Source organism: Xiphophorus maculatus, chromosome 18 (assembly GCF_002775205.1).
Source record: "Xiphophorus maculatus strain JP 163 A chromosome 18, X_maculatus-5.0-male, whole genome shotgun sequence".
NCBI lineage: Eukaryota > Metazoa > Chordata > Actinopteri > Cyprinodontiformes > Poeciliidae > Xiphophorus > Xiphophorus maculatus.
In genome coordinates, this window is record NC_036460.1 from 15,825,615 (window position 1) to 15,844,694 (window position 19,080).

The following is a 19,080-nucleotide window of genomic DNA, read 5'->3' on the forward strand; positions in this document are numbered from 1 at the left end:
AAACAAAATTATTATTCTTTAGTATAATAATATATGTTGTTGATTAAGCAACACAAAAAGTGTGCGATATTACCCCTTTATTGGTAGCTTGCTTTATTTGTTACTGTATATAATCCATTACATAGTACAAATGTGTTGAGTATTAAGAGTACATCAAATGAAGTACATTATTATTATATTATATTATTTCTGCTTCTTCTAGATTACAAAAAGAGGCCGACAGAAGAAAAGCTTGCCGAGGAAGAGCAAATGAAAATCCTTCCTAATTCTTCTCCACTTTACCTGCTGCCTGAAGAGATAATAAAGGTGAGCATTGTTTAAATCAGGAAATTTCTTCTGATTTAAACAATCTTTGTGGCTTATTTAATACATTGAAATTGTTTTCACATGTACTTAGCTGAGTAGTACATGTCTCAAAGCAGACCACTCTAACACTACACATGTTTTCCAAATAATTACTTTATTTTCTAAAAGTGGGATATATAAAGTCCTGAGTATTGCTACAGCAATCCAATTTTAAATGCTACTGTAATCCATATTATTTGAGAAAGAAATGGGACAATGCCTCCTCTTTTAAGCTTCCATCTGTTGTAAGACAAAGCACACACAAAGTATCATAGCAACAATGGCATGTTGCTTTTTATCCTTGCCAGTGTCAGGTGGTAGCTGAATATTCCCATATGCTTTGCCATATGGTTTGTGTATAAATTTTCTAGGAGTATTTATTGCTTTTCCTTTTGAACTAGATGCTTAGCTACATACAGTATCTCACTGGTAATAAAATCTTAACAGACCAAGTTTTCCATGAATAAACAGCTGAAAAAATTTGAATTTCTTTATAAAAATTCTCCAGCTCTGTAATGCAGAGTAATTAAGCAAAGAAATGTTTTTGGTATATCGAGATAAATGGCAAATCATTTCCTCATGCTATCCTGACAAAGTAAAGCATCATTGTTTACCTTTCACCAAAGTAGGTTGATTTTCCAAGCCGGTTGGAAACTAACCTCAAGTGTGTGGAAAAAGTATTGTTTGTATGTATGAACAATCTCCTTCACATTATAAATGCAGCGTATGCAGCTGCTGCAGACTAATGAGAAAGACATTTTTCCACTATTACCTTTAGTTTCCATAAAGGCCGGAAGCTGAGTTACAATCTTCCCCGCTTTTTGCTTTTAGGTGTCAAGAGTCAGACCGTACGACCATAAAAAAGTCAAAACAATCCAAAATATTTTATTGGGACACTTTTAACAATAGGATTACGATTGTGACTAACTTACAGTAACTGTCTGCTTGTTTGTTTTATGACCTACAAAGACTTATTTTAACAATATTAGAAGGCTTCCCTTTTTAATTTTACCATAAGATACAAGAGGACTAAACATCTTTAAGATACCAGGTTTTAGGACTTCCAACGCAGCAGAGGAATGTCATTGTTTTAATGTATTAGTCAGGAGAAGGGTTCAAACAATTTCCCAAGGCATCAGATGTACCATGCAACATAGTCAAAACAGTCATAAACAAGTGGAGAAAATATGACACATGATGGACCAACCTCCATCATGTTGAGAAGACAATTAGGAAGCTGGTCAACAAGGCTCCCAAAAGTACAGTAGCATTGTACTTTTGTTCAGCAAGGACTGGCTGTGTTGGACATTTCACAACAATCTCCCACTGGATGGCAAGAAGTAAGTCTTTTCTTACAAGAAAATTTCAAAAATGACCTTTTCTGAAAAGGTTATTGTTTAGAATGTGAATGAGAATTTGTTCCCAGTCAACTTACCCAGTTAAAAAAGGTTAAATAAAAAAACCAAAAACATTTGACACAAAACAACATAGCACATGTCCAAAATAACTAGATTTCTCCAGTGGTTACAGTCAAGGTTAAGGCAATTCAGAACAGTTTCAAATACTAGTCAGTGTTGGGCCAAGGCCTTCAGGCTCCTGATAGAATGCAAAAGGCCAAAATACTTTTCATTTTTCAGCATGACAACTCAAAGTATTTATTCAAATCAACAAAACAACGGCTTCATGAGAAGAAGATAAATGTTTTGGATGTGCCCCAATCTTAATAACGAAAATCTGTGGAGAGATTTGGGGAGGGTTATGGACAGGAGATACCATAATCCTCCTCAATCTGACAGATCTGCAGTGATGCACTCCCACCTACAGAATGAGTGCTGTTGTAAGCATTAAAAGGTGCTTTGCAAAAAGTATTTCTTCAAGTGGGCACATATCAAAGTAACCCTATTATTTCAGATTTTGTTTTCTTAATCTTCACCATAAAATATTTCAGGTGGTTTTCAAGTGAGTCATACAGGTTATATGTCACAAAATGTGCCAAATGCTGGAAAATGTTTTATTGTGTTTTTTTACTATACAAAAAAGCAGGACAGTGTAGACTTTATATTCACTCTATGTGGCTTTTTATGTGCAGCGTGATAGTTCTTTTTCCAAACACTCCTTCATTCTGCTGGTTTTCAGTCATAATTTTTTATAGGTGAATTAATTTCAGATGTTATCTTTAAAGATAACATAAACACATGAACTGCAAGATCTTATAGCAGCCTATACACTTATTGACATTCATAGTAAAGCTTTGTGTAAACCACATGAAACTAAATTGCCGTATCTACAATAAAACCTGCCCTTGCAAATTTTTGTAGTTGACTTTGTTGATTATGGCTGATCGTTGCAGCCCCAGGGGGCATGAGGTGCTTTCTCTGATATGCACTCCTTGTTTACCTGCAAGCCTCTTTAATGAAGTGCTTCAAGACATGTCTGACCCTAAGTGTTTACCTCTTTAGAATGGGAGATGTCCAACACATTTTTTATATATCATTTTATACTGATCCAGTAGAGTTCCACTCCACCTTTCCTTTGGTTCTACAATTACTGTATTATAGTTATTACTATTACTATAATACAGAGATTTTTAACTATCATATTTTTCCCTGTATTTTTTACTTAGTTTTTTATCATATGGGATTTTGCTTCTGAATTTATCTTCTTACACATCTCTACTGGTTGGGCCAATAGGGGAGGAGGCTGCTATAATGACGGTCTTCCTATTTAGCTAAAACAGTTACCCAGAGAGAGCAATCTGTGGCATCTGAAGGTCTCATTCTTGGTTGTTATGTCGGTGCAGAAATATTATCTTGTTAACCTTTTTTTTACAATTTGTAATTATTGAGTTGGCCTACTTCACAGTAAGCTTTTTACTAAAACATAGCATAGGATGCCTGGAGAGCTGTTGTTCTGTGCTCAGCACTCTCTTTCCTGTTAGCTGTCCTACTTCCTCTGTCTAGTGCTCTCTAGTAATCTCTGGAATTTCTCATTGAGGCCAGTAGAGAACAATACAGGGACTTTTATTATGCAACAATAGCAATTCCAACCCTGTGGACAGGACACACAAACCCTTCCTCGTTGTCTCCACAATACACACACAGTGAACAGACAAAAACATTCAGGATCTGTTCTGTTATTCAGCCTTACATCTTTCATCCTGCTGCTGTACAAAAAAACTCAAATGAAAGCCAGTCGTTTCTGTGGTATGTATCTATCTGAACCTCATGTGGCTTGTGTCTATCTCTAATTTCGGAAAAAAAAGGAAGCAAAGTAGAAAAGAAAGAAAGAAGGAATGAAGGAAAGAAATAAGAAAAGACAGACAGAAAGAAAGAAAGCTGACAGACCAGATGGTTGAGTCTCAGGGTCTTATTTACCTCCCTCTATCATCTACTCAGATTCCAGTAGATACTAAACTGAGGATGTTCAGAACTTAGCCTCCTGCTGAGTGCACTTCAACATCATTTATTGGAGGAGGTTCAGGTGGCCGAGGTCGAGCAGAGAACACAAGACAACAAAGGAAGTTGGCACTGTGAGCTCAGCGCTCTGGGCAGCACAGCACACTGGTCGGTGTGGGAGGCAAAGAGGAGATGGTGTACTAACAGGCCCATTTAAGTGCTGTTAATCCTGGTGGGCTGGGAGAGGGCTGGCACTGAAGTTTAATGGTGGACTGCTGAGAGGGAGTGCTGTGGTTACAGACACACACGCCATGCCTTCCACCACACACTCGGGCACTGACTCAAGCACATATTGCACTGAAATTTAATGCTGGCGCATTACGACTGCAGTGTACTTTATCAGGGATTTGACCCAAATACACACAATGCAGACAAATGTACACGGACACAAACATTAAAACAGATTTGACAACAACATCAATGCAGGTCTCGGTGTCAAATAAGATCTCTCTTGCATTGCAAATATCTATAACTGGTTGAATTGGACGTAATGCAAACTCATCTGCCCACTAGCAACAAAATTGTGTAAAAGAAAGTAGCTGCTATTTTACTTACCAGAGCTTCCTTATTAGTTTAAGAAAGATCTGTTTTTGCTACCACAGCAATATTGTAGTAGTGTCATTTAGCTTAAATGTGTTGAGTCGTCATGAAATGCTCGTCAGTTTCTGTTTCTCAAGGAGAATTGAGCAATTACAGTTAAGCAACCGGGTAATATGATTGGCCTGTGCCATGGACTATAAGCTTTATGTGCTGCTTCAGGGGTAATGTTGTTCTTAACATGGTATGATTCTCTTATATTGAAGACCTTCTCTTCAATAGGCATGTATCAGAACACAAGAATTGAGGCACCTAGATGTTGAAGTTGCGGTTGGGTAAGTTTTAAATATGAAATAATTTTTTTATTTACTTCATTCAACCATTCAGCCAGTCAGAAACATGCTGTGGGTTGTAGGAGAGCTACATCACATTAATTAGGTAATTAAAAAAGGGCTGTTATTTTTCCAAACTAAATTATTTGTATTTGTATATTTTCACATTCAAGGTCCAACACCTTAGTCAGTATTTAAAAGGAATGATAAACTGTTTCAAAACTTTCCGAATTTTTAAAGTAGCAAAAATCATTCATAAAAGAAAAGTTTTAACATGAATTGATGGACATTTATACAAAATCATAGACAAGATCATAAAAATATCCATATTTTGGGGAATCTTGAGCACCTGCATTGTTAGTATGACTAGAAAATTTTAAAGTAACCTAAAACAATAGACACACGTCAAACTAAAAGGCCCATACAGATTAATTTTTGTACAAACACATGTATCTTTGCACCTGTACCACAAAGGATTTTTTTTCCAAATTGTCAAAGTGAGATTTAAACTTGGAAGACCTTTGCCTGTCTCCTTGGGCAGCATTCCAATCCAAATGTGGCTGATGGCTTAGGTATTTTTATTGGGAACACCAAGCAAGGTACACCATAGGCCTTTTTTTACACACCTCTAGTTCTTCATGTGATGTTGTCACTATCCAATCACTACTTAACTGTCACAAAGTCGCAGGACTTCAAATGCATTTTGTAACAGAACAAGACGTACACTTCGGAAAGGGAAAGCCAAGCTCCGTGTGAATGAGCCAGAGAAAAAGCAGCAAAAGCAACTAGAAAATGAATCAACACTATATTTTGTTAATTTTGAAATGTGACCTGTGAAAAGCCCTTAAACTCAGTGCAACAGGACAAGATGCTCACATTTGAACAAATTCAGATTGTGCATCCGCAGCCACAAACACAATGAGACATCAGAGAATCCTGCAGAGTTTGAAATAGGTGAGACATTCCACTGAAGTTGTGCCTCACAGTCTAACGACAGAGTTATTGCTCGTAACTGACTGAAGTTGCCTGGAAAAATAATTTAGAAAGATAACATTTAAATGCATTCTGATTACAAAAGATGTACATCATACCTTCATCAAATGAAACCTTGAAATCAATATAACTGACAGATTTATACTCTAGTGTTTTTCTTTAAATCTATGAACAACTGCTCTATAAAACACATTTTTTATGTGTATTGAATTTTGTATCTGGGAGGGTTTTTTGGAGGTAAGGTAAGGTGGATGTTAAGGCTGAAGCAAACAGTCATGGGGATATTACTCACTTACAGAACAAACAAATCCCTTTATATCCTTTAGTAAAGTTGTACTGGCACCGCCTTAAGTCAGTCAAGTGCTTTGGATATTTTTTTTGTCTGCACGCACAGTGGGGTCAACCAGTTCTACTGGACAAACCAAAACTCTGTTGGCCTGCTGGATGATGCAACAGTTTTGCAGGTCCCAACAGAAGGATATTTGACAATTCAATGCCAAATTTTTCAGAAATCTTTGTGTGTTTCTACATGAAACACAATATTTTTTTTCTGCAAATTCATATAATACAGATTAATACCAACTATGAATAAAAAAACTGTGAAAAACACAAATATTCTGGATACATTTAACAACAATTCACAACACAGGATTTTTGGGGGGGATTTTTTCATTGGATATTTTGTTTTATCATTTCCAAACTATAAGTCATGTGAGTTTGATTCCTTTTGATGCATAGTGCAATTAGTTTTAAGTTTATCACACAAACCATACTCAAGATTAAAATTTTCCGAATTGCATCAAAAGTGCAAAACAGACACACACACACACACATTAACCTTGGCGTCTCAGATATCTAAGACAATGAAGGGGTCCCACAATGTGATAGCATTTCACCATGTCTTTTTGAACAACAGAGAGTCCCTCTCCATCCAGCCCCCCCATTTTCATATTCACGGATATGAAAATGAATTTTCATATCCGTGAATTATGCAAAGTTCACTTTTTACGCGCTTTTATACTTCCATTTGGGTCTCAACTGCTTCAAAAGCATCCCAATTTCTTAAAGAACCACCAAGTAAATTGGTGTTTGGAAAAAGGGTCATTTCAAAAAACACTGATTATTGAGTCACAATCGATAGTTACTGAGCCGTTGCCTAGCAACCCAAGTGGAGCTCCAGGACTTTTGGTGAGCTGGTTTACTGCTGTATAATATATACATTGGCTGCTGGAAAAGACAGGTGTAATTTTGTTGACCTACCATTCAGAAAACACTTGCTGCATTCTTGCTGATTGTGCAGGAGGCTCCACTTCTGCTACTCAAAGACGTACTGTTGTAATGCACAACTTTTTGCAGCCATGTTCATGTGTGAGTGTAAACATAGAGTTTGGGGGGCGTGGCCAGCAGCAGCTTTTTGGATTTAAAGTGACAAGCTCATTCTGGAAGGAGCTCAAAATAGGCACAACTGACCAGACTAAAATCTCATCATCTAAGAATGATTTTGTGCAAAAATGTAATGGACATGTTTTGTTTCACCCATAAATATATCCAAACCTGTTCAAGGAAGCATAATAAGTCATCTTTAAAAGATGTCCTGCCCTGTCAAAGACTTCTTCTTTTTGTCCAGAGAGATATTAGATGTCTAAGAGAGAACATGACATGAACCTATAATTGATATTATTAGTTTTTTTTTGTGCTTCTCACACGTTTTATGTTAAGAATATGACCACTCTGCTGCATTAAGTGCATGTTCCTTTTGTTCAATTTGTAATGTTCCTCTTGCGAGAAGAAGAGGAATAGGCACAAACCTTCTGTCGTTGTAAATTATACCGGAGCATCCAGCTCTCCTTTCTTCCTCTGTCTCCTCTTTTCCTTTTCCTGTATTCCCTCAGTTGACCTTTTCTTAAATAATAGATATCTTCACACCTGAATTATTCTTCTCTTTTCCAGTTATTCCGAGGTGCCTCATAGTATTGGCAGCTTGTGTGTGAAGTATGTTATTGTAGTCATCGTGTCTTAGACTTGGTCCTTTACTCTCCCTCTTTCGTTGACATATTTCTCCTCCTTTGTCTTCTTACTGCTCTGTCCATTTTAGGGCTTTTTTAGACTAAGGTGAAATGAAGGCAAAGAGAGTGATTTATAAGATGATCTGTTGTAAGAACTTAGAGGCGGGATTATTGTACAATATTGTTACAGGTGTTGTCTGGGGTTGGGTAATTCATGATGATAGTAATGCATCATGGTTCATAGGTCACTACAGGGTCACTCTGGGTTTCATAAGACTGCTGCTAGGCCTGTCAGGATAACTATTTTGTTTGGATGATGTGCCGCTATTACTCAGTCACCTTCTGAGGTAATATTGCAGAGAAAGATTGTAAGAAACAACATGACTGATTCTTATCTGAAAAACATAAGTTATTTTTGTAATTAAAACATCGCTGGGGAATGACAAATAGAGACAAGAACAGAAACCTATTCGAGATAGATTTGTAATAAACAATAGCATTTTATTTTAAAGCAGATAATAGCTTGATTACAAGATTTCAATAATTATATGTTTATCTGTAGATTGGACCAGTATATTTTTATGAACTTGATACTATGGTTTTATACACCACCAGGCAGCTCCTACCTTGTAACTTCCCCAGCCCTTTCTGCACTTTTCTCTCTCTGCACTTCTTCTTTCCTGAACTTTCGTCTATTCTTACCTTCTATTTCTATATTGTCACCTCTGCCGTAGCCTTACTTGTGGCCTTCCTTCTATTGTTACATATTTATTTGCAAGCTGCTTTAGATAGAAGCATCTGCTGAATGCATAAACATAAACACTAGCGGTTAAATGTCTGACAACAGACAGCCAGTAGTCAGCCGTGGGTTTTGCTGCTGCATGTTTCTGATGAACCATTATTTATGGTTCTCAATAATTTGTTGCTATGCCTTTGTGTTTTTATCCAATGTTGATAAATCACAGTTTAATTGTATACTTTTTAGCCAATTGTGTATATATCAACTTACACATTTAAATCTTTGAACCTTTAGAGATGTTAAGTTGTAAAGGAGCATTTAGTTTACAATTCACAACTTCCTGTATCTTGCCCTGCGACAGACTGGTGACCTGTCCAGGGTGTACCCTGCCCCTCGCCCGGAACGTTAGCTGGAGAGAGGCACCAGCACCTCCCGACCCCACTAGGGACAAGGGTGTTAGAAAATGGATGGATGGGTGGATCTACCTGTATCTCGTAAGAATAATTATGATGTTCACTCAAAGGCCCTTTTTTAAAATCTATTTTCAAAATAGAAAATATAAAAGAATGCACCTCCTGATGGACTAGGAACCTTTCCAAGAACCTTTCCTCTCTTCCAATGATCACTGGAGATAGACAGCAGCCCCATGTGATCTTGCATGATAAGCAGCTGTAGACAATGGATGGATGGTTGGAAGAGAACACACTTTTCAGGTTAGGCAAATGTAGCATGTCTCATGACTCTCATGTTCAAGAACAAACAATTAGGTTGCATTTTTCCAACTTGTCTGTCCTTTAATTAAACCAACTGGTTCAAACTGATAACAAATAATTGGAGCTAGGTTTTCATTGACGTAGAAGCTTTAAAAATAGAAAACACGGAGTGAAGGAGAAAATCAGACAGACAAATACACGCAGCTCAGATAGTTTTATCTCTCCGTGGCTCTCAAGTATCTGTGCCATGCCGTGCAGAGCCATGTGTTATGATGCATGGTCTAGTGGGGCCAACGAAAGCACATGTGTTATCTGCTAAGTCTGATTAATGTAACAGGCTACATCCCCTGGTCTTTTTGGTGTTTTTCACTGGCTGCCTTGCTGTCCTAACTTCACCTCTTCAGTCTGGACTGTTCCTGGCTTTTGAAACATTTTCCCTGAAAGTACAGCCTTCAATACATAATTCTGAGCTTGTTTTGTAAAATGTCTACAGCATGCTGTCTGTGAAATAAGTAATGTCCAGTGTCTGTTCTGTTTACAGACTTATTGTCTGTGCTGCTCTACCCCTATTATTTGTTGTTCAGAAATATCTGTGTTTTAAAAATAAATCTTTCTTGAAGCTGAATTGTAGCTGCAGCAGTAGTTAGCAAAAACTTGGTGGGACTGCACATCTGCTGAGCTTATCATATGAACTACTTAGTCCAACGCTCAGATGAGTGTCTGTAATCTGCTTAATGGTGAACCGTTGTGATGACATGCTGAAGGCGGACTGTCGGAAAGAGCAGGAGCTTCTTAGAGAGACAGACGCACAGATTTTAGGTTTCAAATTGTGAAGTCAAATTTTTTCAAATCATTTAAAACATTTTTTAAAATGTTGATACCCAACATTTTCACAAGTGAAGTTAACATAGCTTCTTAATTGCACTATAAAATGGCTCTGTGTGCCATGAAAGCACATAGTACTGCCCCTTTAGTCACTCAATTAAATGAAAACATTTTAAAAATGTCAATTTAAAGCAAATAAATGGTTAAAATGAGATTAATTAAAACCAAATGAGCCTCCCACTCACCCAATCTAATTTGTTTGTGTCATTTAATGCACAAAATGACATTTCTTTGTATGTTTATTTGTATTAAAAAAGAAAAGGGCAGAGTGTAGTGGGCTATCAGGACAAGAGAAAGAATGACAAAGAATGAAGTAATATCCAAACAGATGGAGAGCCAACCAAATGTGAAAATATGCTGCAGTTAGTGGATATTTCACACCAGAACCTCTCTTAGTTCTGATTTGTACTTTTTCTTTAAAAGCCCACTGGCCCAGTAAACTCCTCTGCATATGTTCGAAACCTCAGCATTTTTCCTTTGTGTGTTAGGCTGATGCTGTCGTGACTCATTTCTGTTAGATATTTTCAGCGTCTGCTGTCTGGAAACTCCAATCATTGAGCATGTTTGAGTGACAAACGGCAAATTGCTCAGCATTGCTTGATCAACTGACAGTATGGAAACGGTCTCGATCACACTGCTTGAATTCAGCCACTCCACAGGCCTGTGAGCTGTCTGCTTACTCTCTAGAAATTAAAAAAGCCTCTCCTCTCCCCTCTTTTACTTCCATCTATCCCTTGTGACTTGTACCCCCAGTTCCCTTTCCCCACTCCACTTACAGCCACATACAAAAGCACATTTACCACTAGATTTACAGGCGTAAAAGCCTGTATTCATTCATACAAACACGCACACTCTGTGCAGTCCTGAAGAAAGTTACTTGCATATGCATGCATACACTCACTGACAAATACACTGACATTCTTGTCACATGATGTGTGTTGCACCATGGGGTCCAGAGGAGTGGAATTTCGGCATAGCTCCCGCTTCACTGAGCACCACGGGTGGGGGGGGGGTTATAATCGCAAAATGCAACAAAGCCTCGGTCACGAAAGACTGTCTTGTTTGTGCATACAATCCAAAGTACACACATTCATAAGCATGCACACTCACCTGCAACAGATGAAGATATACATAGTAAAAAGAAAGAACTTGATGAAGTTGTCTGTGGAACAAGGCTTTATAAGCTTTCTTGCATTATATTTGTAAAACGAAAATCATTGCAGCAAAATAGGGATTAAACACAGATTAGTTCTTTTAACTATTTAATCCCTTTTTAAATGGTGACTGGATCTATTTTGTCTGTGTTTTAACATACAGAAAGTAAAGCTGGGTGAAGTGCTAGAATAGTAGTTGAAAAAGAGGAGGCATTCATTTGATTAAAAAAGGGAGAAAACAAGGCAAAATGAATGATTAAGGATGCATTTACAATCCAAGGAAGGTCCAGTTCCTTGTTTTTTGTTTTAATCCTAAGGATGGAGGCAAAGTTTAGTGTTTCATGTACTAAACTGTATTTCTGTGTAATTCTTGGGATACTGTAAGATTTTCTAATCAGCCAACAAAAGCAATTACCTCACCATGTTAAAGCATAGGGGATTTTAAAATTGAATCTTAGATCACACTCTTACAATTAATTTACATAATTTAAACCTAATTATTGTAATGCATCTCCAGGTTTACTGTGTACTACATATTGCATAAGTATGTTGAATAAGTCACCTTGCAAGAACTTATTCTTTTTTTAACCATACCTCTGTAAAACTACTGGCTGTTGTCTTTTCACTTTACAAATGGCCTAAATATTTAGGTCTTTGGAAGTTTGAGTCTGGAAAGTACTAGGGATGCATGTATTTCTAGGGCTGCGTGGTATAGCGGCATTACAGGGATCCACGATTAGTTGTATCAGTCGACTTTATTTGAGACATATTTATTTCAGATATAAAACACAGTAAAAATACTGCAGTCTGTTTCGGTTTTATAAATTTAATAAAATGTTGTCACACGGATGTCGCCATGTTGTTTACACTACAAAGCATCCTGGGTAGATGGCATATGCAAGGTGGTAAGCTAGCTCTGTCCAGCCAGACCAGTAATTTTCATGCAATAAGAAATGTTCAGCCCTTTCAATTTGAATCAGAGCACGTTAGAATAGAAGGCAATGCAGAAATGATAAGGGAGAATGAAAATGAGGAGGACGTTATGGATAAAAAGGAGAGAGTCGGCCGATGAAATTGTGTTTGTGCAGCTAGTGCTTGGAAATGCCAACCTAGAAAGTAGCAAAATAGTTTCTACTCTCTAACTCAAGCTGTTTATGGCAAATATATTGCAATGCTGTATTGCAATGCCTTAAAGATGCTTCAATGTCACTTTAAACATCTTTTTTTCCAATTCAAACAATAGTCCTCATCATTTTCTAAAGAATTGCTTTCAGGAAATAGTTGCAAAGCAACCTGACATCATCGTAGAACTCTGACTATGCTTTTTGCTTGTAGGACTTCACCATAGACAATATAAATTAATTAATCCACAGTATAAGCATGGTGCTTTACTCCTACATCCTGTTTCACATTGTTAACTAAATTAGTTAAGGTAAACAAAACAAAACAGATGTTTTTATTTCAGCCGTTGAATAACAGTAACCATGTTTTCTTTACATTTTTCACAGCAACATGCGGCAAAATCATTTAAAAAATCAAGCCTAAAAACACAGGAGTGTCTGTCTGTCTGATCTGTGTCTGGCCAGGTTGGCACATATGTCTGTATGTGCACTGTTGGTGATTGAAGTTTTAGTGGCTGCCTGCTTGTTAGGTCGATATTGGTGAACACGTTCATGTTTGAGTGTGCATTAGGACTTGGGGGTGGGGTGTATGATGGGTATTTGTGTGTGGGTGTGTGTGTTTGGTGGCTGAATGTATGTGCGTGCAACATCAACGATATGTGTTCGTGACAGTGACCCACTTCTGGTGTTTTCAGTGAGCCAGATGGGTCACGGCAGCTGGAGCTGAAGAGGCGGAGGTGGAAGAAGGAAAAGAGCAGGATGATGAGGAAGAGAGGGAGGGAAAAGGCACTTTAGGAGGAGGGGGGCCGGCAGGGCTGCTGGAAAAAAACAAAGAGGACAAAATGGGATGCTGAAAGGAAATTGAACATTAGGGAAACTGTTAAAAATGAACTATTGTAAACTTTTGTCAGAATGAAAAAAATTTAAAATATATTTTCATGTTTTGTCTCCATGACAGTTTCTCTCTATCTTTACTACGTTGAAGCAATAATTGCAAAATTGAACACATGCACACACTGAAAATCACTGCATAAATTAGTTATGTTTCTCATCCTATCAGGACACCAACCATCCATGCCCCTCACCCCCTACTACTTTACTCTACTCCTCCTTCTAAATGTTTCAGGCAAGAAGTAATAGCCCCTCATGTTAAATTCATGAAACAGAAAGACATTGTGGAGACAGTGTGGAGTGCTTCCAAGCAGAAATACCATCACAGTGAATAGACTGTGTACCTGTTAGATGTTGAGTCATAATGTGGATGATTGACTGGTTTGATTTGAAAACACACGCCTTCACACTATTTATTGTTTGCCAAATTTCCTTGTGACTACTGTTGTGTAGAGTCTTATATTTGTCACTTTCTTGTCCTTGGGGCAACTGCAGCTCTCTCTAATATCTCTGTTATTTGTCCTCATGACTATATTACTTACAAAAAAAGCCTCCCCACCACATGCTATTTCTCAAACACACATGATTATTTTCAGTCTTTTTGCCTAGAAACCAAGAGCCCATCTGTGGAGTAAACACCAAAATCCCCTGAGCCTCAGTTCCAAATATTCCTCACTCTTTCACGCACTTATCCTCTCTTATGCTCACAATGAATACATGCACAGAAACCCTCTTGTGGCAACACATATGCATATGTTAACCTGTTGAGAACAATCTAATACACACACACTTAACTTGTCTTTCTGTCAGTCTTTTTTCTTTCATTTTTAATGTCTTTCAGTTTAAACAATTTTTAGTACCAATGCCTGACAATAACAAGATCTAAATGCCACAATCCTTGGTTATTTGGGTTCTGGTGTTTATATTGTAATCATTTCCTTGTGATTTATTTATGCTCTCTAGGTCTTGGCATATTATGTTCATTTCTCTGTGTACATTATTGCTACTGGGGTGCTGCGTTTCCTTTGTCTTTAGTTTCTTAGTCTATTCGTGTGCTCTGTTCCTTGGACATTCAAATTTATTATTTATTATTATTTTATTATTTAGATCAGTGTTTCCCAAACCTGGTCCTCAAGTACCAGGTTTGGTACTTGATGTGTCTCTGTTCCAGCTCATCTGATTCAAATGATTGCATGATCACCTCTGCAGCCACCAAATGCTGCAGAAGCCTGTTAATCACCTATTCATTTAAGTCAGATGTTTGGACGTAAGACGACATCTAGAGCATACAGGGCAGGCGTACTTGAAGACCAGGTTTGGGAAACACTGTGTTAGATTATTGTCAGATTTTTCTTCATTTGTTTGGCTTCTGGATCCTTTTAAGTTTTAGTCTTATCCCTCAGTTTATCTACTTTCTCCCCGCTACAGCTCCTCTGATTCATTCATTTGGGTATTCGGTTTCTCTACACCCCTGCCTTAGTATATAAGCTGCTGTATTCTTCTGATTTCTTGACTGTTTATCGCTGCTTACTTCTTGACCTGTTGTCTCTGTGCAAAGACCTGTATTTTTTCTTGTGTCTGAGATTCTTTTTTAATGGAGGTTCTCCTTCCTTTCATTTTGTCAGTCATGGTTGGTGGAAGACAGACTGCTGCTGTCTTAGAGACAGGAGACAGACATAATGGGCATCATTTTCTGATGTGGATTGGCAAGTTGCTAACATAGATGGTGAAGGCATTTCGATGGGTGATGGAGGAAGTAAATGTGATTAGTGGAGAAATGGAATGATGCCTTATCTTGTGTCAATTGTCATCTCAAGGCATTTCTAGTTGTGTTTTTTCTATGTGTTTTGACTTCTAATCTGTCCAACCTAAGACTTTTTTTTTTTTTTACCATCAATATGAAATATGCATGAGAGTCAGAGGTAAACATGTATAGTCTCACACTTAGTACTGAGAGGCATACTCATTAAAGAACAAGGAATCAACTGTATACTTTTAAGAATAGTGCGTACGCAAGATTTTAATGGTTTTTATTTCTCATTGATACAAAGTTCCTGACAAAATGTTCAGAACAACAACTCTGCCCTTTGAAATCTAAATTATCAGATTTTTTTCTGAAGCATTCCTGCTATGTTTGCACGTTTATTTCATTGTGTTTACATCATGTAGCAGTCGACTTGGAACATTCTGACATAGAAGCTGTCGGTACATCAGCTGCCTCTGCGCCACGTACTGTACCAACCTGAAGATGAAAGCTTGAAGAAAAGGATTTGTTCCTTGAAATTCAGAAAGAAGTGACAGATCCTTGGAGGGAGTACATTGCCACGCACAGAGAATGATGAATCATTTGGGAGACAACAGAAGGAGCGACAACAATGTGTGATGTGGGGATTAGAGGATTTACTTTCCTCTGTTTTGAACTGCTGACAGGACAATTTTGTTTTTGACAACATTTGACAACATATATATACTGTATATATACAGTGTATATATATATATATATATATATATATATATATATATATATATATACAGTATATGCCATGCCTCTATCATGTGGTGGGCTGTTCACTTTGGTTAATGAGTCTGAGTAATGAGTGTGTTTAGTGATTTAATTCTGTTACAAGTGTACAATGTGCCAATACTTTACAACAAAGCGCAATGGTACTATAGAGGTTCTGTTCAGCCTCTGTTCAGTATCGATATTGAGTGATCAGGTTTCAAGGGTCTTGCTCTGAACCTTCTATTTAAATACATCTTAAGTGGACACATAGATCCAGAGCTCCTTTAGTGTGCTGTATGCAAATAAACTCGGAGAGAAGATTGCTAGAAAACTTTCTTATGATTTTTTTTTTAAACATGTAATTATGCAGTTGCTGGATGTTTATGAGGCATGCAAAGAGAGGGAGGGCATAGGGTTCTCTAAATCAAGGGTTTAAAAAAAGATATTTAACAATGGGTGAGCTTGACTGAGAATGATATGTTCAGGGCAGGACAGCTATGATAATGTAATTCTTATGAAACATATCAAATATCATGCACTCACTGGCCATTTAAGTAGTTACATCACAGTAGCAGGTTGGAGCCTGTTTATTTTCAGAACTGTCTCAGTTCTACTTGACGTATACTCCACAATCATTCAGAAATATTCTTCTGAGATTTTGTCCTACAATGACATTATAATATTGCAGTTATTATAGATTTGTCAGCTGCTTTTTCTATGACATAAATCCCAGTTTTACAACATCCAAAATGTGCTCTATTGGATTGAGATCTGGTGACTGAAGGAGCACAGTGAACTCGCCTTCATGTCATGTGAAAACAGATGAATTGAGCTTTATGACATGGTGCATTATCCTACTCCAAGACACTATCAGAAGATGAGTAAACTGTGGTTGTAAAAGAGTGAAGAAGGCTAGCAGCAATTGATGAATCTAGCAAGGCTAGCACCACTAGCTCGAACTGTTGATTAAAGCCAACATGGATCAATGATTTCATATTGCTTCTCCCAAATACTGACCCTACTATGTAAATGTTGGTGTTGAAATTGAGACTTATCAGACCAGGCAATGTTTTTCGAATCTGTCATTGGAAATCTGTCCAATTTTGATGAGCTAGAGCAGATGGAAGACTCAATAAGCACCAAAAACAATTCCTGTCCATATGTAGCCTGAACAAAGATGTTTTATCAACTACAACCATCTTTCAAAGTCATTTCTGCACCAGTAGGTATCCCAAAGTAGACATATTTTCAGTTTTCAATTCTCCATCACAATGTGTTTGGACCTCAATGTGTTTTCGATGTCTATTCAAAAATAATTGCTCAGAGGCATATGTGTGGCCTTGGTAAGTTAGCTGTCTTTCAGCCACACTACATACTGTATAAGCTATGTGTATTGCTATAGCAAATGGGAACTTAAAGACGTTATCCAACAAGTTGCATTTTTTTCCTCAGATGGAGCGCAACGAAACCAAGTGCGATTACTGTGGTGTAAGCTACCTGACTTTATATGAGAATCATCAGCTCCAAAGTCAGTTGGCTCAATTAGAGGCTGAGCTCCAGGAATGGAAGGAGACTGCCCAGAGAGAAAAGGCCCAACTGGAGGCTCGGGAGCTGAACAGGCTGGAACAGGAGAGGGAGCTTCAGGCACAAGCTGAAGTCAGGGAGAAAACCACCAGAGAGGAGCTGGAGAAAAGGTACCAGAACATGACGAAAATGCGAAAAGATGAGTTTGAAGCAGTATCTGATAGAATGAGGCGTAAGATGGTAGCAGATCTTCAAAAAATCATTGAAGAGAAAGAAAAACAGCTTAGAAGGGAACTTGGAGACTTGATGGTGGAGAAACTAAGAAAGCAGAGGGAAGAACTGAAGAAGAGTGCTGAGGAGAGAGAAACCGTTCTGAGGACTGACCTTCAGAAGGCCAAGGAAATTTCAGAGAACCTGAGAAAAAACCTTCATGATCTCAGAAAGAGGTGAGTTTTGTTAACATTTTCTTACTTATGTTATGTTTTATGATCACCTATGCCTGACTTCAAAAGGACAGTCAACATGTTTTGGTGATAAAACACATATACAAAGAAATTGGTAGTGTTTAACGTAATATTTACGTTAAACCCTTAATGAAAAAGGTTCTAAAAACATCTGGTTTCATTTTATCCATGGATGTTTTTTTTTCCTTTATTTAGTTTAAAGGTAAGGAAAATATTTGCCATTAGTGTTTTTTGCTCACTGAATCAGTTGGCCGCTTTCACAAAACATTGTTAAGCCATGCATGAGATGTCTTCAGTATCTATCAGTATTACTGCTTCACATATAGTAATGGCAACCAGACAGTTGTAGAACTAGAAATTTTAAACAATCAGTGTTATGACAGTTTACTTTTATCAAGAACCAGATGTAAGTTCAATTCCCATTGGTAAAACTAAATTTGTTCGGGTTCATTGTGATATACATTCACGATCCTAATATGAACTAGTTTTAATTCATTTATCAATATTTGTAGGAAATAAAGTAGAAAATAAGTTTACTGATTATATCATTGTAAGCAAATTGAGTTTGAAATTTTGATGTTAATTTCTAAATTTCTCAGCAAAGCTGATGTTTTTCTTTTAGAAAATCTCGATTCTTATGCATCAAAGTCACTGTTGCAGTCTAACAAGAAGGTCCTGGGTTGGAAACCCTGCCATGTAGTTTGCATGTTCTCTCCCCAGTCGTGTGGGTTTTCTTTGGATACTCCAACTTCCTCCTACAGTCCAAATACTTGAACGTGATGTTAATTGGTCTTTCTCAATTTGCCCTCAGCTTTGAGTGTGTGCAAGGATAATTGTTTGTCCTGTTCGTCTCTGTGTTGGTCTGGGATTGTCTGGCGACCTGGGAGTGCTCCACCTCTCACCTTAATGACCTCTGGAGATAAACACCAGACCCCCCAGGAACTTTGAAGGATGTAAGACAATGGATGGACAGATGGTTTAGCCAAAACAGCAAGAAGGCTGCAACTCAGCATTCAACCTCTGATTGCTTTGGAAACAGTTGTATGCAAGAGATGTCTGATGAGTTTTATGTAGTTTTTCTGAAATGCTGCCAGTCTTATGCAAAATGTGCACCTTCCAAAAGGTTCCGCTTTTGTTTTGTTAGTCTTTACAATATTTCCCCAATCATTATCAATCAAAATCATTGTGATTTTTTGGGGGGAAATATTGTTTTTGGTCAGTAGTGATTTTAACCTGGGAACTCCCATTAATTGATTGGCCCAGAGCTAGAGCTGGAGAGGCTTGTCTTTGTTGGCATATCAGACACGATTCTCAATAAACCCAGAATGTATGTAAGTGATGAAGAGGCGTATTTTTAAAGATCTGTAGAGGTGCTTAGTAGACATATCAGGTTCCTGAAGAAGAGCCAGCACTAAATT

At 37.6% G+C, this 19,080-nt stretch overlaps 1 protein-coding gene across 1 annotated transcript in view; it reads left to right on the forward strand.

The window, feature by feature from the left end:
* Window positions 1–4,591: 4,591 nt before the first annotated feature.
* The window catches only part of lekr1 (leucine, glutamate and lysine rich 1), a 67,162-nt gene continuing 52,673 nt past the window's right edge, over window positions 4,592–19,080 (forward strand). Inside the window, exons 1-2 of the mRNA XM_014471352.2 lie at window positions 4,592–4,672; window positions 17,127–17,644. Of these exons, the coding sequence (XP_014326838.2) occupies window positions 17,127–17,644 (518 nt within the window). The 5' untranslated portion in view covers window positions 4,592–4,672. The remainder of the gene's footprint in view (window positions 4,673–17,126; window positions 17,645–19,080) is intronic.